Source organism: Poromitra crassiceps (genome assembly GCF_964638095.1).
Source record: "Poromitra crassiceps genome assembly, chromosome: 4".
Classification (NCBI taxonomy): Eukaryota; Metazoa; Chordata; class Actinopteri; order Beryciformes; family Melamphaidae; genus Poromitra; species Poromitra crassiceps.
The window spans coordinates 74,430,286-74,456,476 of NC_139626.1; the positions used below are offsets into that span (position 1 = coordinate 74,430,286).

At 46.8% G+C, this 26,191-nt stretch overlaps 1 protein-coding gene across 1 annotated transcript in view; it reads left to right on the forward strand.

The window, feature by feature from the left end:
• LOC310774948 (glycine receptor subunit beta-like) overlaps positions 1–26,191 on the forward strand; it is a gene marked incomplete at both ends in the record, with an annotated part of 179,746 nt that overhangs the window by 71,635 nt on the left and 81,920 nt on the right. Inside the window, one exon of the mRNA XM_083635038.1 lies at positions 6,287–6,354. Coding sequence (XP_083491164.1) covers positions 6,287–6,354 — 68 coding nt within the window. The remainder of the gene's footprint in view (positions 1–6,286; positions 6,355–26,191) is intronic.

Sequence of the window (26,191 nt, forward strand, 5' to 3'; positions counted from 1 at the left end):
GTCGAGGTTCGGTGGCGGAATATACTTTGGAGTTCCGTGTGCTGGCAGCGGAGACGGCCTGGGCGGAGGACACACTATTACCTATGTTTATCCAGGGATTATCTGAGGAATTAAAGGACGAGTTGGCCGCTCGGGAAGTAGCCGGAGGGTTGGAGGCCATGATTACCCTCGCACTGAGTTTGGATGCCAGGATCCGAGAGCGCCGCCGGGAGAGAAGCCGGGGGGCGTGGTCCAGGGCGCCGAACTTCGCCGAGTCATTCCGAGAGGCTCCGAGGAGGGAGTTTCCGCCGAGGGTTGCCGAGTCCTCCCGAGAGGCTCCGAGGAGGGGGTTTTCCCAAACTAACTCTTCTGCTTCCTCTACAGATCGTCAAGTGGAGATCCCAAGTGAGCCAATGCAGCTCGGTCGCACTCATCTCTCGGAGGAAGAGAGAGGGAGGAGAATAAGGGAGAGGAGGTGTTTTTTCTGTGGAGGTTCAGGACATGTGGTGGAGACCTGTCCTGAGAGGGCGGCAAAAGAGCGGGCTTACCAGTGACTGGGGAGGTTCTGGTGAGCCATACTATGTTCTCCCCAAGCATGTCTTGTTGTAAAATTCCTGCTGTGCTTTCCTGGGGGGAGAGAGTTTTTCTATAACCGCGCTGCTCGACTCAGGGGCTGCCGGTTGTTTTCTGGACATTTCATTTGCAAAAAGGTACAAGATAAAGTTTTCAGCTCTACCCGAACCCCAGAGAGTGACAACTTTGGATGGACGTCCGTTGGGCACCGGACTGGTTCGATACGTCACGGATCCAGTGAAGCTACAAGTCTCAGGTAACCACAGTGAAACCATTCAATTGCACATGCTTGATTCGCCTGATTTTCCTGTTGTGTTGGGCCACCCCTGGCTAGTTCAGCATAATCCTCATGTGGATTGGCCTACAGGCAATATTTTGGAGTGGGGGCGCTCTTGTCATGCAAGCTGTTTGCTGTCCGCTTTTTGTTCTCCTGAGTCTCTTCCTCCAGTTTCCTCTGAGCCACCGGATCTGTCTGGAGTGCCTAGCGAGTATGCAGATCTCAGCCTATGTTTCTCCAAGCGCCGGACCACAACATTGCCACCCCACAGACCGTATGACTGTGCAATAGACCTACTGCCGGGCACGGCTCCCCCCAAGGGTCGGCTTTATTCGCTGTCTGCGCCTGAGTCTGCAGCCATGGAGGAGTACATCAAGGGGGCTCTCACTACTGGATTCATCCGACCCTCAACCTCTCCGGCTGGGGCGGGGTTTTTTTTTGTGGGGAAAAAGGATGGTTCATTACGGCCCTGCATCGACTTCAGAGGTTTGAACACTGTTACCATCAGAAACCGGTATCCGTTACCTCTGATTGCTTCTTCATTTGATTTTCTGCAGGGAGCCACGGTGTTTTCCAAATTGGACCTCAGAAATGCCTACAACCTGGTTCGGGTCCGTGAGGGGGATGAGTGGAAAACGGGGTTCAACACTCACACGGGTCACTATGAGTATCTGGTGATGCCATTTGGTCTTACTAATGCTCCGGCGGTCTTCCAAGCATTAGTAAATGACGTATTGAGAGACATGTTGAACAAATTTGTTTTTGTGTATTTGGACGATATTTTGGTGTTCTCCAGATCCCGGGAGGAGCATGTGCAGCATGTTCGTCAGGTGTTACAGCGCCTCCTGCAGAACCAGCTGTATGTCAAGGCAGAGAAGTGCGAGTTCCACAAAGAGAGGATATCCTTCCTGGGGTACGTGTTGACAGCAGGGAGCGTCAGGATGGAGGCATCAAAGATCCAAGGGGTAACCGACTGGCCGCAACCCACGACGCTGAAGGAGCTTCAGCGCTTCCTAGGCTTTGCCAATTTCTATAGACGGTTTATCCGGAATTACAGTGCGGTGACAGCTCCACTCCACGCACTCACCTCTGGTCCTCCATCCAAATTCAACTGGACGCCTGTCGCGGAGAGGACCTTTGGTGAGTTGAAGAGGAGATTTACCACTGCTCCCATACTCACCCATCCTGATCCTACACTTCCTTTTGTGGTGGAGGTGGATGCCTCAGAGACTGGTGTCGGTGCTGTTTTGTCCCAATGTTCTCCGCAGGATGAGAAGCTGCACCCCTGTGCTTTTTTTTCCAGTGGGCTGGATCCAGCGGAGAGGAATTACGATGTGGGGAACCGGGAGCTGCTAGCTGTGGTCCTAGCGTTGGATGAGTGGAGACACTGGCTGGAGGGGTCAGCACATCCATTTCTTATCTGGACTGACCATAAGAATCTAACGTACATCCGGGCAGCCAAAAGACTGAACTCTCGACAAGCCAGGTGGGCTCTGTTTCTGGACCGTTTTCAGTTCACTATGTCTTATCGCCCAGGTTCAAAGAACGGGAAACCAGATGCCCTCTCTCGGCAGTTTGGTTCGTCTGAGAGAGACCCAGAGCCCGAATCCATTGTGCCCAGTACACGCATCGTCTCTCCCATTTCCTGGGCTATTGAGTCGGTGGTAAAAGAGGCGTTGCAACAGGAGCCAGGGCCAGGCGGAGGGCCTCCAAATCGTTTGTATGTTCCGTTGTCTACTCGTTCAGGGGTTCTCCAGTGGGGGCACTCGTCTAACCTAGCATGCCATCCAGGAGCTGAACGCACCCTGTCTCTCATACGGCAACGGTTTTGGTGGCCCGCTATGGTGGGAGATGTGCGCTCTTTTGTGGCCGCTTGTGCTACGTGTGCTCAGAATAAAGTCCCTAGACAGAGGCCAGCTGGGCTCCTGCATCCTTTGGCTATCCCTAAACGGCCCTGGTCTCATATATCCATTGCCTGCCTCCATCCAGTGGGAATACTGCAATACTGACTATAATTGATAGGTTTTCCAAGGCTGCCCACTTTGTGCCTCTCCCGAAGCTGCCCTCTGCGGCCGAGACTGCTCAACTCATGGTGAATCATGTGTTTCGGTTGCATGGCCTCCCACAGGATATAGTGTCTGATAGGGGACCTCAGTTTACATCTTGTTTTTGGAAGGGGTTTTGTTCTCTGCTTAATGCTTCTGTAAGCTTGTCTTCAGGGTATCACCCTCAGTCTAATGGCCAGACTGAGCGGCTCAACCAAGACCTGGAGACCACTCTTCGCTGCCTGGCATCTACCAACCCCACCACCTGGAGTAGTCAGCTGCCCTGGGTGGAGTATTCGCACAATTCTCTGCCATGTGCTGCCTCTGGTTTGTCTCCTTTCCAGTGTTCTCTGGGGTATCAGCCTCTCTTCCCGGAGGTCGAGAGGGAGGTCGAGGTGCCTTCGGTGAACGCCTTCATCCGTCGTTGTCGGAGGACCTGGAGAACGGCCCGATCCTCTCTCCTTCGTGCAGCAGCTCGGTACCAGAAGTACGCAAACACACATCGTCGCCCAGCTCCTGAGTACCGCCCGGGGCAGAAGGTTTGGCTCGCCACAAAGGATTTGCCTTTAAAGGTTGAAAATCGAAAATTGGCTCAACGTTACATTGGTCCTTTTGACGTGCTTAAAGTAATAAATCCTGTTGCTGTTCGTCTCCAGCTTCCCAGATCCCTCAGAGTGCATCCCACGTTCCATGTATCTCAATTAAAACCTGTCTCCACCAGCCCTTTGGTCCCAGCCCCTCCGCCGCCACCACCTCCTCGCATGGTTGAAGGGGGGCCAGTGTTTACAGTCCGCCGGCTGTTGAAGGTGCGCCGCAGTGGCAGGGGGTTCCAATACCTGGTCGACTGGGAGGGATATGGCCCAGAGGAGCGCTCTTGGGTGCCTACCCGTCACATCATGGATCCTCAAATGATCCGGGATTTCCACAGCCAGAATCCTGGTCTACCTGAGGGGACGTCTGGAGCCGTCCCTAGGAGAGGGGGTCCTGTCAGCACCTGAGGTAGTGCTCCAGGACGTCCACTGGATGGCGCCATGGAGGCTACCTAGAGTCGCACTCACCTGCACGGCTGTGTGCCATCGCAATCAGCAGGGGCTGAGAACATTTGTCTTGATTACCTTGAACTATTATTTAAGCCCTGTGAAGGCTGTGTGACATGTCAAGATATTTTGGTCCTACGGGAGAATGGTTGTACATGCTCTTTAAGTTTCAAGTAAACTTTGTTTTGTGGCTTGGAAGCTCTGACTCGTCTCCTGGTTATTCTGCACTTGGGTCCGATCCAAAACTGTGACAGCGAGTACATCCAGACTTCCTCAATGAGCGGCTGCGCAGACAGGCAGCAGCAGCAGCAAAGCAGTGAGACTGGTGACAAGCTTGTGACACGGTTGCTGCAGCCAAGAAGAACGCCCACGGAGGGAGGAGTTGGAAGCAGATGGGGGTTTCCTGCTGTTATGGAGGAAATTACTGTTCAAAACTATTGTTTAGATGTCTGACGTCTTACTGATGCCAAAAATGAATGGTTAAAGTGACTGTTCTATCGAATTTCACAAAAAGCTATTTATCTCAGAATAATTTTTCTGACGCTGAAACCATGCTGTATTCAACTGCTAATGCTTACATAACTACTAACTCTACAAACTAACTCTTTTAGACAGAGAAAGCACACATTCTATTAGTTCTTTTGAGATATTGTGTGTTCACAAAATCTTAGCAGAAAAGAATCCTCGGGTCTTGAAAGATGAGCCAGAATCCTCAAAAAAACCCTCTGGCAGAACCTACCTACAGTAAAAAAAAAAATGGCTGGCAGTGAATGTGTTTGAGTTGTCAAGTAAAGGTTCAATCTGTTCGCGTTTAGGTACCATGCTACGTATGTTTAAGTGAGCACATAAAAGCCTTCTCGGCTTAGAACGGGGGTCCCATACTACCGTATCGTGGTTTAGAGTCCTGAAGATTTTAGTCCGGTATTTCTTAAAGGCTGGATTCCTGTATTTCTTAAAAACAGAGTTTCGAATTAAAGATGGCCTGGAGTTAGCAAGGAGGCTGCTACTGGACATCCGACCATGGGCTGCTAGGCTACCCTGAGCCGTGGGCGCAGCTCCGCCGCCGACTACATCATGACACTCACTCTACCTGACCCCACCTCCACCTTACCTCCACCTGGTTGCTAGATACGCGCGCCCAGAGCCCTCCCAAATCCCTTTGTTTTTGAGAGTGAACAGCGCATGTGCAACTTACACAGATCCGATCTGCACTGGTGGAAACCGGAAGTCCCCGGACGGCGTCTGTGGCAATTCGGTGCAAGAAAATATTGACCCAAAAACAGTACACATGTAGATCATTATGAATCTACATATTTATTGCAGATTATATACTCACTATCTAATATTCACCTCGCTCATAAAAAATATATATATATATATACAGTATATATAACGTTTTATTTTCCCCTCCTTCCTGTGGGTATAGGTGGGGCGGCGCCCTGGCGCCCTCTAGTGGCCGGCCGCCACTGTTGGTGTGTGAATCCTTACATTCCTGTGATTCTTCCAGTTTTTGATGTGCGTGTCTATATTGTTCCTAGATGTGACAGTGCTCAAATAAAGAGTAGTTTAGGTGAAAATTGTGGAAAAATGAACGTCACTGACACTTTGAAGAGCCCATGTGACCTCTTTATTTTCAAACAGACTTACTACTGGGCTTGAATAAAAGCTAAGAAGCTACCTTTAACATTTAATCAAACATGTTCTCATAAAACATGAGTAAAAGTACTGAAAAAAATGGGTGGTTAACTTCATCAGCTAATTACTGTGACAAATATTATATATATAAATATAACGTCCATCATACCAAAATATCATCTATGTTTAATTAGAATTTGCCCACTTGAGTGGTACTGATAAGTGACATTTTAGGCTTTGACCCACAAATAATTTTCTGCCTTTTTTTCTGTTTTTGTCCAGAAATAGGACCAAGATGTGCTTTAATCATAGCCCTAACCATAATGCCCATAACAATAATTTAATTAATCTTGGGTCAAGGTTATATGGAAAAAGTTGTTTGTCCCTTGTTTACTTCAAAAGTTATGCTATTTTAAATATTTTGATTTTTCTTATTCACGTTCACGATAGGTGTAATAAAGGGTTAAAAATTAACTCCATGGGGGATTATTTCAGCCTGTTACCTGGCAGAATCTTAAAATAGACACTTCAACAATTAAGAAAAAATAGGTTGCGGGGAAAAAAGCCACCCTATGCGCATGGAGTATGTTTCCACCTAGACTAATTAGATTGTTCATAAAATGTTTAAAATTGAGATTGTTGTCTGTGTGTGTGTGCGTGTTTGTGTGTGTGTGTGTGTGTGTGTGTGTGTGTGTGTGTGTGTGTGTGTGTGTGCGTGCGTGCATGTGTGTGTGTTTCAGGTATCCCAGTCGAGTCCAGAGTGAACATATTCATTAACAGCTTTGGATCCATCCAGGAGATGTCTATGGTGACACACGCACACACACACACACACACACACACACACACACACACACACACACACACACACACACACACACACACACACACAAACACACATACTGTACATGCACACACACGATACACTTGTCTTATAGTATCTTAAAGGTATACATTATGCAACTATTTAATTAAGGCATATACTTAGAAAAGTTTCCCCTGAAAACCTCTGTGCGTCGAAACGTTAGTCACTGCACCTTATTAAAATCACTTTCTAGTGAACTGAGTTCTCCAGGATCCTCCTTTACTGTGGCAGTGTGTTTATGTGGAGGTACGTTGCCCCCTGTGTGTATTTTCGTAGTTGGACATGGTTTTGTGTTTTGTGTCTATGTGGTCAAGTGAGCTTGACAATACATACGTAGGGGAGAGACAGTGCCAGAAAACCATTGAAATGCAGGGATTGAAAGTTGTTTTTTCTCATAAATACATATATATATCTATATAATGTTTTTTAATGAAATAGTTGCATAGTATACCTTTAAGTCGGTCAGCTGCAGCTTAGGCTAGTGCCGAATTTCGTGCAATTCGGCATAATGCCACCTACTGGCAACACAAAAAGTGGTTTATTTCAAGAACCGTTCATCTGATCGACTTCAAACTTGGGGAGTGCGCTGCTGGGAACACAACAGTGCACTGCCGAATTTCGTGCTTTCAGCATAGTGACACCTACTGGCAAACACAAAAAGCGGTTTATCTCTAGAACCATTTGTCCAAAGAACTTCAAACTTTGGGAGTGTGCTTAGGGGGACTGCATTGCATACAATTCGGCATAGCGCCACCTACTGGCAACGAAAAAGTGTTTTCTCTTGAGAACCATTCGTTGGATCGACTTCAAACTCGGGTAGTGTGCTTAATGCAATTCAGTATAGTGCCACCTACTGGCAACACAAAAAGTGGTTTATTTCAAACTTGGGGAGTGTGCTGCTGAGAACCCGACAGAGTTCAGTGCCAAGTGCTGTGCAATTCTGCATAGCGCCACCTACTGGCAACACACAAAACATCCGTAAACACATATTTTTCCATGAAAATATTCTTAATGGTTAAAATAATTCTCATGTAATTCTATAACTGGTCAGGCTAGGCTAACTTGTGGCTAACTTGCTTGCCAAATGTCCAAATGTAAGTGGTGGTAATGGTACGTGGTGGTAATGAATTTTTTTTGTTTTCAGCTAACTGCTACATTGTTTTGCAAGTTCACACTTCACAAGAGCTAGCTCAAAGTTCAGTTCACACAGCGTAAAATGAACTAGTTCACATTCATAGTTCATAACTTTGAACTAAGTTCACATCCCTAGAAAATTAGCAGTTCAGTTGATTTTTCCAGAAAATATTCTTAATGGTTAAAATAATTCTCATTTAATTCTGTAACTGGTCAGGCTAGGCTAACTTGTGGCTACCTTGCTTGCCAAATGTCCAAATGTAAGTGGTGGTAATGGTACGTGGTGGTAATGACATTTTTTAGTTTTCAGCTAACTGCTACATTGTTTTGCAAGTTCACACTTCACAAGAGCTAGCTCAAAGTTCAGTTCACACAGCGTAAAATAAACTAGTTCACATTCATAGTTCATAACTTTGAACTAAGTTCACATCCCTAGAAAATTAGCAGTTCAGTTGACCCCCCCCCCCCCCCCCCCCCCCCTTTTTTTTTTTAGCTGCTCTGAGTGCCACATTTCTTAAACTATGTTGGCACTTGTTGAGGTTAATTGGCTCTCGTCTCTGCTGGAGCTCGAGCTGTGGAGTTTGGAATTTCAAACCCATTCGGGGGAATCCTCATAGCATTACATGCGCTGTGTGTCTCCCTCAGGGTTAATGCCCACCGTCAAGCAAAAAGTGTGATGTACTCGCCCTGTCAGCCCTGCTCCGCTGCTGCAGCTTGGTTGGCTGCCTTGCTGCATATCCGTCTTCAATTGGTCAATTTCAAAATGGCCCCTCCTTTCCTCACTGCCGTCCATCGCTCACCACCTTGCAAAGCATGCTGGGATACCTGGCGTCAGGACATTGCGAAGACAACGAGAGGAGGGGCCAAAATCAAAATAGACCAATTGAACACGGAAATACAGCAAGGTACCCAACCAAGCTGCAGCAGCCGGGCAGGGCTTGACAGGGTGAAGCGAGTACATGCAAGTTGATCGCGTTTGGTGGGCATCAACTGTCAGACTGTTACTCAATATGTGTGTGTGTATTACTGTAGGGCTGTTCTTCCTCTATAATCCAAATCGATTTTCAGTGCTTTTGTTATTTTTAATATTCGATTTTTAGTTACATTTTTAATTAATTTTTAATGCTCAAATTTAGGCTATTTCCCTACCTATTATATACTGTATCTATATATAAATTTGGCAATGTGGACTCTGTTTGTTTCAAGAATTTGGGCCGGCCACAGCTATGCCGTTTTACGTGCGATCGGGCTGAAACTTTCAGGGGTGTAAAGAGCACCCGTGACCTAACGGAGTCCGATTTTTTTATTAGGTGATTGCCCTAATTACCGATGTCATCAGTGATGTCATCAATGATGTCATACCATCACTAATGATGTCATACTTTCATTCATTCCTTGCAGAAAAAAACTTCACGTGGAAATAACACAGCCTGAGTCTATTATTCATTCACAGTGTTGCTTTTTTGTGCTGCCTGTGATGTCATTGTGACATCAACGATGTCATCAGTGACACACACACACACACACACACACACACACACACACACACACACACACACACGAGACTGAGAGAGAGAGAGAGGGGGAGAGAGACTGAGGGAGAGGGAGGGAGAAGAGAGGGAAAGAGGCTGAGGGAGAGGGAGAGAAAAGAGAGAGAGACTGAGGGAGAGGGAGAGAGAGAGGGGGAGAGAGAGGGGGAGTGAACTTGCCGAATTCGTCGTATTAAAAATGCACTTCAAAAGTGATGCTATTTTCAAGATTTTCGTTTTCATTTTCAGGTTCGCGATAGGTGCAATAAAGGGTTAGAAATTAACCCCATGGGACATTATTTCAGCCTGTTACCTGACAGAATCTTAAAATAGACACTTCAAGATGTAACGACCAGCTCGTTTGAATGAGTCATCACCCACTGATCAGGAGTTCATTCATGTTTCTCAATGTTACCACCCACAGAGTCCCATAATCCAATCACAGCCCTCTCAAAAAAAACACGCGTAGTGTGAACCAACCTCCCGGAAAACTACTGGCAGCTGGCAGCTGTCAGTGTGTGAGGAGAAGAGAACTCAACTTAACGAGCGTCGTATAGCCCAAATCGTGAGAAGATTGTTTGTAGTCCGTTCTGGAGAACGATTGGAATTTCCTGGAACAGTGGAGTATATTTCCCCTCGGAGTTCCAAGAGTCATCAGCCATGATGACTCAGCCATGGTGGATCTAGGCAGTTTAGGCTGCTGACGCAATCCCTCCGTGACCACTGACTGGCTGACGGGTACCGTGAGTAGTTGGCACTGAGACAAATTGATACAAACATTACGTACTGTGCTGTGTATCAAATTCCTCTTTTTGCTGTGTTGTCTTGGGTGGATCCACGGTAAAACCCGGACTGGATTTACTTTACTTTGCATTACACTTTGTTTTGGAACTGGATTGAACTCTGTACCGAACTCTGTACTGGATTAACTTGGAACTGGATTGAACTCTTGACTGTGGGGCCACTCACACACGCACACACACACGCACTCACTCACTCACGCACACACACATGCTCTGTGTGTAATGTTCATTAATTTCACGTATGCAATACAGATTGAAAACTGAAGTGAGTTGTTGGCTGTTTGTTGTTTGCAGTGCTGGTTTCTTGTGTCATATTGCTATGCTATTTGCTGTTTGCTACATTGTTTGTATGGTTTGACTGAATTATTTGATTTCAAATTTATTATTATTATTTGTCAGACTCTGACTGGCACCCCACTTTCCCTTAAACTAAAAGGGTCAAACCCACTACAAGGATTATGAAAAAACAGGTGGCGGAAAAAAAGCCACCCCTATGCGCGTGGACCAATTTTTCCATCTGGACTATAGTGTTCTTCAAAAATAGCCAAACAACATGAAATAATAATTAAATAAAACATAAATCGGTGCACTAGCCACTTACTGCGCTCAATTTTGGCGATATTTGGTTCTAAAGGTTGTTTAGAACGGACCCCGTAGAGTATGAGCATACAGGAGCTGAAATGGAGAGAAACCTGTCGATGCTTGGGGCATCTCTCTGTAGGCGAAAAGTAGAAAGGGGAGCCATTGGTCCCAGTCAGTCCCTGAATCTCCCACAAACTTTTTCAACATGGATTTCAACAAGGCCATCTGTCTGTGGGTGGTAGGGACTGGTCTTGATTCCTCTGATTCCCAGCAGTTTGTAGACTTCCTTCAGGAAGTTTGAGGTGAAGTTGGACCCCTGGTCAGTAATGATTTATTTGGGGACCCCAACCCTTGAAAACATTTGCACTAGACAGTTTGCAATCTGGCGGGCCTTGACCTTTCTTAGGGGGAATGCCTCAGGATACCTTGTTGCGTAGTCACACACTACTAAAATATACCTGTGACCTTCACTGCTCCTCTCCAGTGGGCCTACGATGTCCATGGCTATGCGGGAGAAGGGGCTATCTATTACTGGCATGGTGATAAGAGGGGCCCTGTCACCTTTTCTGCCTGGTGCTGTCAATTGGCACTGTGGACATGATTTGCAAAACTGAACTGTATCAGCAAACTGCTGTGGCCAGTAAAAACGAGTTGTCATTCTGGAGGTTTTCTGTTGGCCGAAATGACCTGCCAAGGTATAGAAAGAGCTAGCTGCAAGACTGTGGGCCTCAAGCTCTTGGGAACAACCAGCTGGTCTCCCACCCTGCTGCGGCGATACAGCTGCTCACCCTTTAGGAGAAATAGCTTCCTGACTCTCTCTGTGACCTCAGCTGAGTCAGGGACACATTTTGAAAATAGGGGCGGTATCCTGCTTTTGAAGCTAGGCAATATCACTAGGTATTACCATTAGTTCATCAGGTTCGGGGTCTAGAGCTGGCTCACACATTTTTGTCCCCCTCACCTTTTCCTGTCTCCTTTGCACTTTGCTCTTCCTTGCCCGACACTTTCTGGATCTCTCAGCATCAGGAACTTCACTGTCTGCAAAAGGTAAATCACTCCATGGACCTGGGTCTGTGTGGTGCTCACTGTGTATGGATCTGGTGATTGTAACCAAACCCTCACAAAAAACATTGGGATCCTTTCCTTTCCCCCTGGCTATCAGATCCCGAAGGATGGGCAGATCCCTGCCTAACACCACTTGTTATGGAAGTGTACCCATTACTCCCACTGACAGAAAATATTGCTGGCCGTCAACTTCAACATTGATGTCAGCTAAGGGGTAGTCTACATTGTCACCATGAACACACCAAACTTTAATTTGACCACTAAAGGTTTTTTATTTCGTAACGGACAAGCCCGTCTTTTATTGTCACACGAACACCACAATACATGCATGCGGCCACAACACACTCATGCTGACGGTGGCCGGTGAAAAGTGTCCTCTGCATTTAACCCATCCAGGCATGTCCTTTCCTCCGGGGGGCAGGCCAGGAGCAGTGGTCGCTTTCTCGTACAGTGCCTGGGGACCAACTTCGGATGTTGTCGTCACTGGTCGGATGACGATGACGATCTGATCTTCTGCATGTTTTTAGTGGAGGGGGGGGGGGGGGGTGTTATATACGGAGGAACCCCCTGGGGGAGCACGGGGAGAACATGCAAACTCCACACAGAGAGAAAGGCCCTTACGACGAGATACCCCACCTGGGCAGTAGGCACTGAAGATATGATATGGGGGGTAACACAACCACAGCGCCCACAGTGTCCCAGGTGAGAATCAAACTCAGGACCTTCTGACTGTGAGGCGACAGCTCTACCACTGAGCCACCGTGCCCCTAACGTAATGTCCCTGGGGAGACAATCCTGCCTGACAAGAGTGCGGTCACTACCAGAATCTAAGAGGGCAACACGGGGCTTTTCCCCAATAAAAACACATGTGGTGCGCTCCTGAACACTAGGAGGTGCTAACTCCTCTTGCTGGGAATTCAAAGACTCTGGTGAACAACTCATGTATGATTTGCTAACCTGCTGATTAGGACATTCTGCCCTAAGGTGACCTGTGCGACTGCAGGAGTGACATACTGGGGGCCCTCTATGTCTAAATTCTCTAACCCGGCTGCTGGTTGTACTTGGGGAAGCTTGATTTGAGTTCCTGAACCTGTGCCCACTCCCACCCTCTGTCTTACCCATTGGTGGAGGAGCAGGACTAGGTCTGGGATTAGAATAGTTCTTAAGGGGGCGTCGAGCAGCAAGGAACGCTTCAGCCATCTCTGCAGCTTCCTTTGATGTAGGTGGGTTGCGCTCTTTTACCCAGGTGCGAAGTTCAAGGTTGAGAATTCTTAGGAACTGCTCCATCACAATGGCGTCTCCAAGTTGCTCCTTGGTTTTTTCCTTCGGGACCATCCATTTTTCATACAAGTCTTTGAGGCGTGTCTGTAACTCTTTAGGGGTCTCATCCGCCTCTACAGTAGTAGAGCGGGAACCTCACTCTGTGAGTCTCTGCACTTATTATGCCTCTGCCGGCGATAGCCAGGCCGGAGGCATTATGGATCCGGGTTGTCCGTCCGTCCGTCCGTCTGTACGTACGATGTTTGTTAGCGCGATATCTGTGGAACGCCTTGATGAAATATCATCAAATTTGCCTCAAACATCGACTTAGACTCAAGGATGATCTGATTAGATTTTGGTGGTCAAAGGTCAAAGGTCAAGGTCACTGTGACCTCTCAAATGCCATTTTCCAGGTTGTTAACGCGATATCTCACGAATGCCTTGACGGAATTTCATAAAATTTGCCTCAAACATCGACTTAGACTCAAGGATGATCTGATTAGATTTTGGTGGTCAAAGGTCAAGGTCACTGTGACCTCTCGAACGCCATTCCCAAGTTCGTTAAAGCGATATCTCAAGAACGGCTTGATGGAATTTCTGCCAATTTGGCTCAAACGTCAACTTGGACTCAAGGATGAACTGATTCGATTTTGGTGGTCAAAGGTCAAGTTCACTGTGACCTCTCAAACACCATTTTCCAGCTTGTTAACGCGATATCTCACGAATGCCTTGACGGAATTTCATCAAATTTGCCTCAAACATCGAGTCGGACTCAAGGATGAACTGATTAGATTTTGGTGGTCAAAGGCCAAGGTCACTGTGACCTCTCGAACGCCATTTTCAAGCTTGTTACCGCAACATCTCAGAAATGCCTTGACGGAGTTTCATCAAATTTGCCTCAAACATCGACTTGGACTCAAGGATGAACTGATTAGATTTTCGTGGTCAAAGGTCAAGGTCACTGTGACTTCACGAACGCCATTCCTAAGTTGGTTAACGCAATATCTCAAGAACGGCTTGATAGAATTTCTTCTGATTTGGCTCAAACATCCACTTGGACGCAAGGATGAACTGATTCCATTTTGGTTATCAAAGGTCAAGGTCACTGTGACCTCTCGAATGCCATTTTCAAGCTTGTTAACGCGATATCTCAGGAATGTATTGATGGAATTTCTTCGAATTTGCCTCAAGCGTCCACTTGGACTCAAGGATGAACTGAGTACATTTTGGTGGTCAAAGTTCAAGGTCACTGTGACCACACACACCCAATTTCCAAGCTCTGTAACGCAACATCACAGGAGCGCCTTGATGGAATTTCTTCCAATTTGCCTCAAATGGCGATTTGGAATCAAGAATGAACTAATGGCGGAGGCATAAGTCCGCGTTGCGGTCGTTCTAGTTTAATATTTTGCCAGAACAGCACTCTTCACTTTAGCATAGTCCATGGTCTCATTAATGTCCATAGCCACATAAGCAGCTCGTGCCTTACCATTGAGAAGTGGAGCCAGATGGAGTGCCCACTCCTCTTGTGGCCACTGGCATGGACAGGCAATTCTTTCAAAAGTAGTTAGGTAATGTTCAATATCTCCATCTTCATGATACTGATGCATTTTTGGGCCTTTCCACCCAGGGAACCTTACCAGACTAGAAGTGTGCGCTGCCACAGAGGCCTCCAGGTCCGTGTCTACGGCTGGCAGAGCAGGTTGAGGAACAGGCTGCTCCACAGTGGGCCTCAGTTGAGTATCGGGGCCAGCTGCAGCACCCTCCAACTGCTGCTGGCGATCTCTGCGTTCTGAAACCACCTCCTGCTGGAGCTGAGCAAATTGATGTTGTATTCTTTGCCAGCGATCCTCCTGGATTTGCTTGTCCTGCTCCCAGTCTGCTTGCTGCTGCCTAAGGCCCTGTAGCATGTTGGAAATGTCAGCAAGGTTTTGTACATCAGGAGGGTGCTCAGCAACTGCCCTCGGCTGGTTGACGCCATCTGGATCATCTCCCATTCTTTGTTGGGTCTTTCTTCCTCTTCCTCTACATGTCATCGTCGCTGCCTCCTACTGGCCTGGAGCCACCACTTCCACCATTTGTGAGGTAGTGTAGCAAGAGTGTCAAGGAAGGTGGCAGGCAGGCAGACTCAGACAACATTTCCAGTTCTCAGAGGTGCAGATTTATTTTACAGTGCTTCCATTACACGTGCAACTTAAACAAAACAAACAAACAAAAAACAAACAAAATAAAAAGTTAACCCATAGTTCAAATTAAACAAAGGCACGCGTTTTTGGCAGCACGGCCTGACCTCTCTCCTGAGGAGACAAAACCCAACTGAATTTATACAGGGTTCAATTTACACCTAGGCTCTGTTCAGCCTGTACCATGTCATTGGAGGTAAACTCCCCATTAACCGTACTGCAAGGATTTACAAATACAGTGTTGACAATAACTTTGCAGCTCATTCACATGACTAAATGACTATACTCAAAATGTTAGCAAACACAGCATTACTGTAGAGTGAAAAAGGCAACCACATTCCTGTGAAGGAGACACCATTTTACTTGGACTCATCCAATGAAGTCAGGATGACATCACCGACAGCATAAATAAGGAGGAAGTGCCGGGCGGAGCCCTTTTCCTCCCAAACCAAAGGCCAGCATGGTGGGCCTGAACAGGAGAACAAAGTATGTAAGTATGAACAAAGAAACAATGTTTTAACCTGCAAAATAATAAAAGGTGATTTAAATCAACTTAAGGCTCTGTGTGTGCTTTAACTCATCCATGTACTCTGATGTGACTGTGACATAATTCCAACACAAACAAAACCAGGATAGTAAGTGGTGCAATTGTTACAAAAGCCAAGGTGAATTATAGCCAACTGAAACAATGTATTAATGTATATATCTGTATGTATGTATGATATCTGTATGATGTTAAATGAACATTGAAGGAATAATGTGAATATTAAGGGACAATAGTGGTGAGTCAATGGAGAGGTCTCACCCACTTTGTCACAGAGAGACAGAAGTTTTGCGAAACAACAACCAGCGTATACAGACGGCACACCACTGATAGATTGTAGCCTACAGTGGACTGTGCTGGTCTAAAACATGGGCCTCAGAGCATTGAAAATGTGGGTGGGACATCAAAGTAGATGTTGAGGGAGCATAGGGCTGAGACAACATATGGTTGAGGGAACATAGGGTTGAGAGAACATAGGGATGAGTGAACATAGTGCTGAGGGAACAATGCACATAGGGCTGACGGAACATGGCTGAGAGAACATAGGGTTGAGGGAACATAGTGCGGAGGTAACAGGTCTGAAGGAACAAAGGTTTGAGGGAGCATAGAGTTGAGTGAACGTAGGGCTGAGGGAACATAGGGTTGAGGGGACAAAGAACGGAGGGAACATAGGCTTGAGGGAACATAGGGCTGAGGGAACATTGGGTTGAGGGAAGATAGGGCTGAAGGAACAAAGGTTTGAGTGAACATACAGAGGTCTGCATAACCAGGGGGAGGTGACGTTGCCTTTTCCCGCGGTGTGCCGCTTTGATGAAAAAAAATATGCTGCAGTAATATTTATTAGATGATAGGTGGCAGCAGATCACCTGAATCTGCTGAATCACCTGAAAAACCGATACACTGTGTGACCACAACACGGTTAAAATGGCAGAGTGGCGCTGTCGACTATTTCTGTTCATTGACTCCACAGGAAGTGCCTGGAATGAAACAAAGAAGAAGAAGGCTGTCTAACGTTAATGAATAAATAAATAAAAAATAGTATTTTATGCCACGCAGCGCTGTGGAAATAGGCTACAGTGTGTGCTCATCCCTTTACAAGTCCAGTCACTATCCATCAACTTTGTAACACAACAGTGAAGGTAAGACATAATTTCTGCTTATGGACGGTAGTAGCCATAAAGTGAAGTGGCTAGCGAACATGTGGCTAATGGGAGCTAAATCTAAGTCCCGTGTAAACCGTAATATCTGTGTCGTTTCAACTTTGATTGAATTTTTTTTCTACCAGATTAAAGAAAACATTTAGGCCTATGTGATATTGACTGATGTGCGGTCATGCATCATGGTGTATCTAACGCTAATCAATCTACAGTAGCTAGCTCTATTTTGGACTGGAGCTGCTGTATGGAGCTAGCTTGTCGTCTGAGCCATGATCTGTTTTCCAATCAGGGAATTAAGAAAACAAACGCGCACATTACATTAAAAGACACATCAGTCAACATCACACAGGGTCTTTTCTTTAATCTGGTGGCAGCATTTTTCAGTAAAACGTGAAACAACGACAGATAATGGTTTATAGTGGGACTTAACATAGGTTCCATAAAGATCAGGTTGTTTGTAAACAAACTGCTTCGGTTGCTAACAGAAAGAAGATGATGTATGGGCTTGTTATTATTTCATAATGTTAAACTCAGAGCATACATGTACAGGTTTGTACAGACAGCAGATTTGTAATATTGATGGGGATATTCTGATGTTGAATGTAGGTTACCAATAAAACATAACAAGTATGACTGAATATATTATGATTGACGCCCCCCTCCAAATTATTAATGCCATTAAATAGGAATAGGTCTCTTTATAAAAACGTACAGTATAATTTTAGGTCTATTAATAAGTATCAATAAAAATAATAATAATTTAATTTATTTTTCAGTTAATCACAGCATCGTACAGCTCCATGTTCAACTGAGCAGAAGCAGCCAACCAGCCTCTTCTGTTCAATAAAATCATGTTTCACTGATGGAAGTCTGATTGAAATGATGTAATCAGAAGTCTAAGTGGATTGGTTAATTCAATTACTTTGATGTATGCCATGCAGAATAGTCACTGTTTGTTCAAATAGTCCTACTGTATATATCTTATTGTTAGGCTACTTTACTTATAATTGGGAAACAGTGCAAATCCAGTTTGTGTATAGAACACTTTATTCAAACCAAATAAATATGTTTACCATATTCCACACATTATTAGGCTACTTTGACAAAGTTTTGAGTTAAGTCCATCGTCCATTGAAAACAGTGCACCTTTTCAATCGAAAAGTGAGTCCCTTGTCTGCAGGGTGTTGGAAGGGTGGCAGGGTGAATTAGCAAAACAAAAGACTGTGGGGGAAGGGCATTGCTATTCACAATGTTCAAAGCAGCTATCAGCTGGGGAGCTATCAGCAAACACACTCACCGGATAAAAAAGCTTTAGGTGCAAGGCACAGGAGTTTCCATAGAGCAGTAGAGAGAAGGAGCCAGCACTCAAAAAATGTCCTTTGAGGGTTTTATTCCTGTTTCAGGGTGTATTCACACCTATCTCGTTTGGAGCAGTTGTTCCGAAACAGAGAGCATTTTCCCCCTTGGTGCGGTTCGTTTGGGGGAGTGTGAACACAGCAATCGCACTCGGATGCGTGACAAAACAAGCGGACCGAGATCGCCAAGAAAGGGTGGTCTCGGTCCACTTTAAACAAACTCTGGTGCGATTCGTTTGTGGTGAGAACGTGAGCCGACCTCGATCCGCCACAACAGCAGTAAACGGTGCGCATTTTTGGATAAACCAGCTGCCGTAGTCAGCTGCGCTGTGCATAATGGCCTGAAGAACGAACATTTTTATCGTTTAAAAACAACATCTTTCAGATCCTGTTTTGGCGACTTGTGACTTGCATCGATAAACTTTGGGGGATTTTTGGATCATCACATCAGCAGTTTGAACTCAATCAACTTACCTCGGACCATGGGAAGCAACGTTAATGTGTTGAATCTCTACAGATTTTGCCTGTAAATTGTGTGCGGTGTGCTGCTGCGCAGCGGGTGCTGCTGGCTCCCTCTCTCTCCCTCTCTCTCGCTCTCTCTGGTCTCCATTCAATAAATTAAAACAAATCGTGGTAATCAGAGCCAGCCTTCTTTGTGATAAGATTGTCTGGTTCAATCAGACAATCACACTGATTGCATGTCTTCCTCGAAATGTCCGTTATTATTAAATTATTTATTAATATTTTATTCCTGACAGGACAGGTGTTCATATAGCCTATGTCTCGGCTAATCCTCATCTCTGTGATAGTAGCCTAATAGCAGAATTTGCGAGGGTCTTTGATCTTCTATCTCCAAATTCCCGATAGCCTAAATAGGCTAAATAAATACATAGGCTACATAGCATACATTAATAAATAAAGAACTTTCTCCCTCTCTCTCTCCCGATCCCTCCCTCTTTCTTTCTTTCTTTCTTTCTTTCTTTCTTTCTCTCTCTCTCTCTCTCTCTCCTCGCACGGCGGACGCCCGACATAGCCTAAAATGTAGGTCTAACAAAACGCATTTTTATAATCATATAGGAAAATCTCTGGGAATTATTTTGTCCATCCCGAGAGGCTATTAGCCTATCAGAGTGTCTGCTGGCCAATCCAGGAAGTTTGACAATACTATTTGGACCGTTTCATTTGTGGCTGTGTGAACACAAACGAACCAAGGCACAAATGCAACAATTGTATCAATTAAGTACCTGAATCGGAACAAAGCAAACGACCTACAGGTGTGAATACACCCTCAAACACTACAACAATGTACGCGTTTCAGCAAGAACCACTATAGACTGTGTTAATTAACAGCATACTCCCACATACATACTGTATCATCATAGAGGTTATTACATACTGTGAAATTTACAGTGGCTGCAGTTTAATTTAGCAGCAGTACGTGTTTTATATTTCATTCATTCACACTGTTGAGCCTTTCTTTAAGCTCAGTGATATGATATTGCAGTGTTTCAGATCAAATGATTGCCTTCTGTCAATGAGTATTGTTTGTTTCAACTTTCATTCTTGAAAATGCTCTCGCGTCTGGTCCCAGCACGGCAACTAGCTTGGAGGGTGGAGCGCTTTGTCTCACTGAAGGCTCGTCAGCAAGGGAGGACGGGTTGTCCTGAAAAAACAAGTCAAAACAGTCAAGAGAGTGCAGAGCCAGGTCTAATATGCACAACTTGAATGTAACAGCTTATTTCACAGTATTATTAAAGTGCAAACCAGGGTTCCAGACTAACTTTTCCACTGGTCCATATTGTAGCTGGGTAACTATACAGAGCTGAATGTTGGAGCTTCGCTGCAGAATAATACAGTATATGTGATTAGGGTTGCGAGGGTGCGATGTCAACCAAATAGCCATTGCGGTGGTATTTATGAATTCATTAATTGGTGACACGCACACGGAGGCAGGGCCTAGCGGCACTGGAAGAGCGCACAGGAGCGGAGCAGGCCGTGGTGCTGAAATGGCTGGAGGACGAGTGACTCGGGCATGTGGAGTGTGTCCCGTCGCTGTCCGAGGTGCTGACCTGCCTTCCCGCGTCAGGAACAATGGCGGGAGACGGGGCAGCGCCAGAGCCAATGGAGGGACAGAGACAATAATTCAATAACCCCACTGATTGTGTGATGTTCTGCACCTGGTCAACTGCCTATTTAAACACGTGTCATTTCAGACCCAGTTGCTGATTATTGTCGTGTGCTGCTGTGGTCCTGGCCTGCTCTGAGTTCCTCCCGTGTCCGTTGGATATTTTACTCCTTGTGACTGCTCTTGTCGACACTGCTTGTGTTGTGCTTTGGACAATTACCTTCAAGTTAGCTAAGTTTAGTTGGCTCCACAGCCCTGTTTATGTCAGTGTATTCTGCAGCCGTTGTGGCAAACCTTTGTTGTTTATTTTGATCAAGTCAAGTAAAAAGACTTTAAACTGCTTTTTGACTCCGTGTCTCTACCTTTGGGTCCACACACACGCACAGCCTTACAGAATAATCAGCCTAAAAAATGGACCCGGTAGAGGCACAGCAGGGGCGCACCACTCTTCAGATGCAGTCCCAGACTTTGGGTGAGCAGCAAGCTCAAATGCTTTCGCTGGAAACTAAGATCCAAACCCTCTCCCAGACGCTAGAGGGGATTATTCCAACGCTCCAGCAAGTGCAACAGATCGGCGCTCAGCAGCAAGTAATCAGCATTGCTCTCAACGAAATCACCAGCGCTCTACCGAGCCTACAGACTTCTCAGCCTGTCTCCCATCCGTCCTCCTCTGCAGCTCTTACTCCCAGTGGTCTGTCCGGTTCCGTCCACACTCCTGAGCCCCACCTGCCTTCTCCAGAAAAATCCACAGGTAACCCAGAGACGTGTAGACCATTTATAGTTCAGTGTGAATTGGCTATAAGGGCTCAACCAGTGAAATTCGCACAGGAGTTCACCAAGATTGCGTTTGTTACGCAACTGCTCACTGGCCCTCCCTTGGCCTGGGCTACGGCTCTCTGGGAGCAACAAGCACCAGCATGCCGAGACTTTCAACTTTTTATGGTAGAATTACGGCGTGTATTTGATCACCCAGTAACTGGGCAGGAGGCCGCCAAGAGACTTTATGTGCTGCGACAGGGAGAAGGGACGGTGGCGGAGTACACGGTAACTTTCCGTACCCTTGCTGTTGAGAGTGGCTGGAACGTAGAGTCCCTCCTCACTGCGTTCCAGCAAGGACTTTCCGAGGAAATAAAAGACGAGCTGGCAGCTCGGGAGCAGCAAGATAATCTCGAAGAACTAATCAAAGTGGCGATTCGAGTAGATAACAGAATTCGAGAGCGAAGATTGGAGAAGAGAAGCAGGGGAGGAAACCGGAGCGTGGTCTACAGAGACAGTGCATCCTCATCTAACATCGCTGTGGAGGAGGCCATGCAGATCGGAGCAGCACGACTGTCCCAGGAGGAGCGCGCCCGGCGCATGAAGGAGGGCTGCTGCTTGTACTGCGGGGAGAGCGGGCACTTCATTGCCCACTGCCCAAAGCGAGGGGGAAAAGACGGGACCCGCCGGTAGAGGAGAGGTTACTGATGGGTCACGTGTCCACATCAACTTCTCCAACTACACCAAATCGTTTTTTGATTCCAGCCATAGTGTCCTGGGAGTCCCACACTAGACGGCTGGGGGCTTTTGTGGACTCCGGGGCAGCGGGGAATTTCATGGACAAAGCCTGGGCTAAGCAGTGGGGGGTTCCCACACACCAACTTAAAGAGGCCATGGACATCACGGCCTTAGATGGAAGGCCGTTAGGATCTGGTAAGATTCACTATTGTACAGCCCCAATTACGTTAACATTAGAGGGGAGGCATCGGGAGGAAATCATATTTCATATAACAGAGTCACCTGCTTTTCCGCTAGTATTAGGCTATCCCTGGTTAACAAAACACAACCCTCAATTAGACTGGGCGATGGGAAAAGTAGAGGAGTGGGGACCGTTATGTCAATTTTCATGTCTCAAATCCCCCGAAGAGGCTGTTCGGGGGGGGGAAGATAAAGGAAAAGTCACCTATAGCACTCAATAACGTCCCTATGGAATATCTAGACCTCCAGGAGGTATTTAGCAAGGGGCGAGCAACTGTTCTTCCGCCACACAGACCCTATGACTGTGAAGTAAAGCTTGTGGATGGGGCTAGTCCTCCCAAGGGGCATCTGTATTCCCTCTCAGCTCCAGAGACTACAGCCATGGAGAGCTATATAAAAGAGGCACTTGAGTTGGGCTTTATCCGGCCATCCACTTCTCCGGCGTCGGCTGGGTTTTTTTTCGTGGGAAAAAAAGATGGCTCCCTCCGTCCGTGTATCGATTACAGACTGTTAAATGATGTTACGGTAAAAAACCGCTATCCCCTGCCGTTACCAGCCACAGCATTTGAACAGCTACAAGGAGCCACCATCTTTTCTAAAATTGATCTGCGGAGTGCTTACAATTTGATTCGGATCCGGGAGGGAGATGAATGGAAGACGGGCTTCATCACACCAACAGGACATTATGAGCAGTGTTGGGCACTCATTACTAAAAAAGTAATATATTACATATTACTCGTTACTATTTTCAAAAGTAATATTATTACTTTACTTATTACTCCATGCCAAAAGTAATTCGTTAGATACTCGTTATATTACTTTTCCGTTACATTCCACACAAATGCAATAGGCCTTTTTCACTGCAGCAATTTTGTGTCTAAAAGGCAGGAGGTAACACAGGTGCACCAAGATGTTAATTGGGGCTTCCAACTTCCAGTCCATTTAGGTGTTCCAGTGCTGGAACCTTAATTAGTTCGTTGGTTGCACCTGTGTATACTGTCTTCTAGACACAAATGGCCGTTGTGAAAAAGCCCCATGGCGTTTTTCTCATCAAAATGCAGACTTTGCGGTGCGAATGTGTGAACTAGGTCTATTATGTGCCGTTCCATTTAAACTAATCGCTTTGCCAGAGCACAGCTTCCTACAGAGATGCTTGATGAAGAGCACACCTGGCTCAACGTGATGACTGACAAGATGCAATCTTTTAAACAGCTTCTGTTTTATTAGAATGCAGTATGCACTGCCAATGCAAACTCAATACGTATAGGCTACATCTTTGCTTAACAAGTTTGTGTCACAAATAACGTTAGCTCTGCAACATTAACATTAACCTGACAATAATAACAGCAATGTTTGATGTCCACCAGCTTGTGAGTTTTTACGTTATCTCTGTATTTTAACAGTTTTCCGGTTTCTGTTGTGCTGTCCTCTCGTCGGTCTCGTAACGTTAACGTTAGGAAGTTTGAGCTCGTGTTTTTCACAGTGGAAAGAGTGTTAGTAGCCTACCTGTCCTGGACACCGTTTCCATTTGACTTTGATGTTCAATCGTGTCACCTTTCTTCCCGACAAAAACAAAGTTATGGGAATATATCCAGCCACGGATTTTCCTCCTTGGCTCAGCACAGGGCAGAGAGGGTGCTCTGAAGTGCTCTGCGGTGACGTCACCTTGTTTTGGGAGCTTAAAAGCCGTGCTGCTTGTGATCAGTGAATGCCGACTGCGTGTCGTTTTGCAGCGCAGCGGCATCACAGAATGGACTCAACAAAAGATGTAACGACTAACGTAATGAGCTCGTTTATCTTGAAGTAACTGTAATATTATTACTTATATTCTATAGTAATTCGTTACACTACTCGTTACTTGGAAAAAGTAATATTATTACAGTAACGAGTAACTAGTAACTCGTTACTTCCCAACACTGATTATGAGTATCTGGTGATGCCGTTTGGCCTGTCAAATGCCCCTGCAGTCTTCCAGGCGCTCATAAACGATGTGCTCCGGGACATGCTGAACAGGTTCGTGTTCGTCTATTTAGATGACATTTTGATATTTTCCCATTCCCGTGAAGAACACATTCAGCATGTTCGCAGAGTGTTGAAAAGACTGCTAAAAAATAACTTGTATGCAAAACCAGAGAAGTGTGACTTTCATGTGTCTACAGTGCCTTTTCTAGGCTACATCCTCTCTCCCTCCGGGACAGCTATGGACCCTGAAAAGGTGCGAGCAGTGGCAGACTGGCCTCAGCCTACGTCAGTGAAGCAGATCCAGCGCTTCATGGGGTTTGCTAACTTTTACAGGAGGTTCATCAAGGGGTTCAGCTCCATTGCCGCACCTATAAATGCTCTTACCAGAAAGACGCCGGCCCGGTTCAGTTGGAATCTCCGGGCGGCTGAGGCATTTGATCAGCTGAAACAGTTGTTCATCACCGGGCCGGTGCTCATTCACCCAGACCGCACTCAGGCCTTTGTGGTGGAGGTCGATGCTTCAGAGGTGGGAGTAGGAGCCATACTCTCACAACGCTCTGCTGCAGACAATAAACTTCATCCCTGTGCTTTTTATTCTAGATGACTGGATGCAGCAGAGAGCAACTATGATGTAGGTAACAGAGAGCTACTAGCGGTGAAGGAGGCCCTGGAACAGTGGAGACAGTGGCTGGAGGGAGCGGAACATCAATTTGTAGTCTGGACAGACCACAAGAACCTGGCTTACATTCGCACCGCCAAACGGTTGAACTCTCGCCAGGCCAGGTGGGCTTTGTTTTTTAACCGGTTTGACTTTGTTCTGTCTTACAGGCCAGGCAGTAAAAACATAAAAGCAGATGCCTTGTCTAGACAGTTTGACCCTGCAGATCAAACGGCTGAACCTGAGCCCATCCTGTCCGCGTCTCGGATCATCGCCCCGGTCCGGTGGGGAATCGAGACTGAGGTAAAGGCTGCGCAGCAAGTGGATTCGGGACCGGAGGGCTGTCCACCGGGTCGGCTCTATGTGCCTCCCGGGATACGGTCCCGGGTATTGGAGTGGGGCCATGCTTCTCGCCTGGTGGGTCATCCGGGAGAGAGGCGGACCTGGAGTTTGTGACCAGGAGGTTCTGGTGGCCCAGCATGAGAGGAGAGGTTGTCAGGATCGGAGTTAGACGTGTGGATCTATTCGCGGGTAGTTGACGACCACGGGAAACTTGGTAGGTCTGGAGAAGCTGGGGTGCTGTGGAACTTGGTAGCTAGAAAGCTGGGGGCTGCACTGTTCGAGGTTTTGGGAACGGTTGCAGAGGGATTGCAGAAGTTGCTGGTTGCAGGAGTTGCAGATTGCAGACGTTGCAGAGATGGGTATGATCCTAGTTTAGATTATGAATCACTGGCCAGAGCCTGCCGGAACAGGCCTTTATAGATCCGAGCATGACACCACCTGTGCTATGACATCATACCGTTTGTGACATCATCAGAGACATGACATCACCTGTGCTATGACATCACTAGCGAAAGGCATGAAAGACACTTATGAACCATGACATCATCAGTGATCGATGACATCATAGTCGGAATGATGACGTCAAAGTAGGAATGATGACGTCATCCTAACAGTACCCTCCCCTCAACGGACGTCACCTGGCGTCCAATGAGGCCATCAAGGATGGCATCTGGGAGACAAAAAATCCGTAGGTTCTGGTGGAGGTGCTCTTCCGCAGGTGGTTAGACGCAGGTGGTTAGGCCCCAAAGGGGGTGTAAGAGAGTGAGGTGCTCTTCAGCAGGTGGTTAGATGCAGGTGGTCAGACCCCAAAGGGGGTGCAGGACAGTGGAGGTGCTCCTCCCGAATACAGGATATCGAAGCCATAGATGGACCGATACGTGGATAGAACTTCCACCGGGTCCGGTGGATCCTCTGGGACCGGCCATCCCCCGGGGCACGATCCAAACATGGGAGGCTGGGGACCATCAAAAGGGTCAAATGCCGCCGTCTCCGAAGGCAGAGCCGCAGGGGGATCTGACACAGCGAGGCCTGCCCTCCCGACCTGTAGTTTGGGGAGGTCACCCACCGTCTCCACCTTTAAACGCCTCTTATTTCTTCTTGCTCTTGACCGAGGGCTGACGACACTACGGGAGCCTCCCAGCATGAAGCTGGAACCTACGTGTTGGTCAAGGACAGGAATTGGCTGCTGCTGGGGTACGGGTTCAGACTCGGCGAGGGGAAGGTCCACAGGTTGTGCCTCAGGTACAGGTTCAGACTCGGCGAGGGGCAGGTCCACAGGTTGTGCCTCAGGTTGTGCCTCAGGGCCAGCAGACTCGGAGGCCCCCTGCGGGGGGACGGAGCCGATCT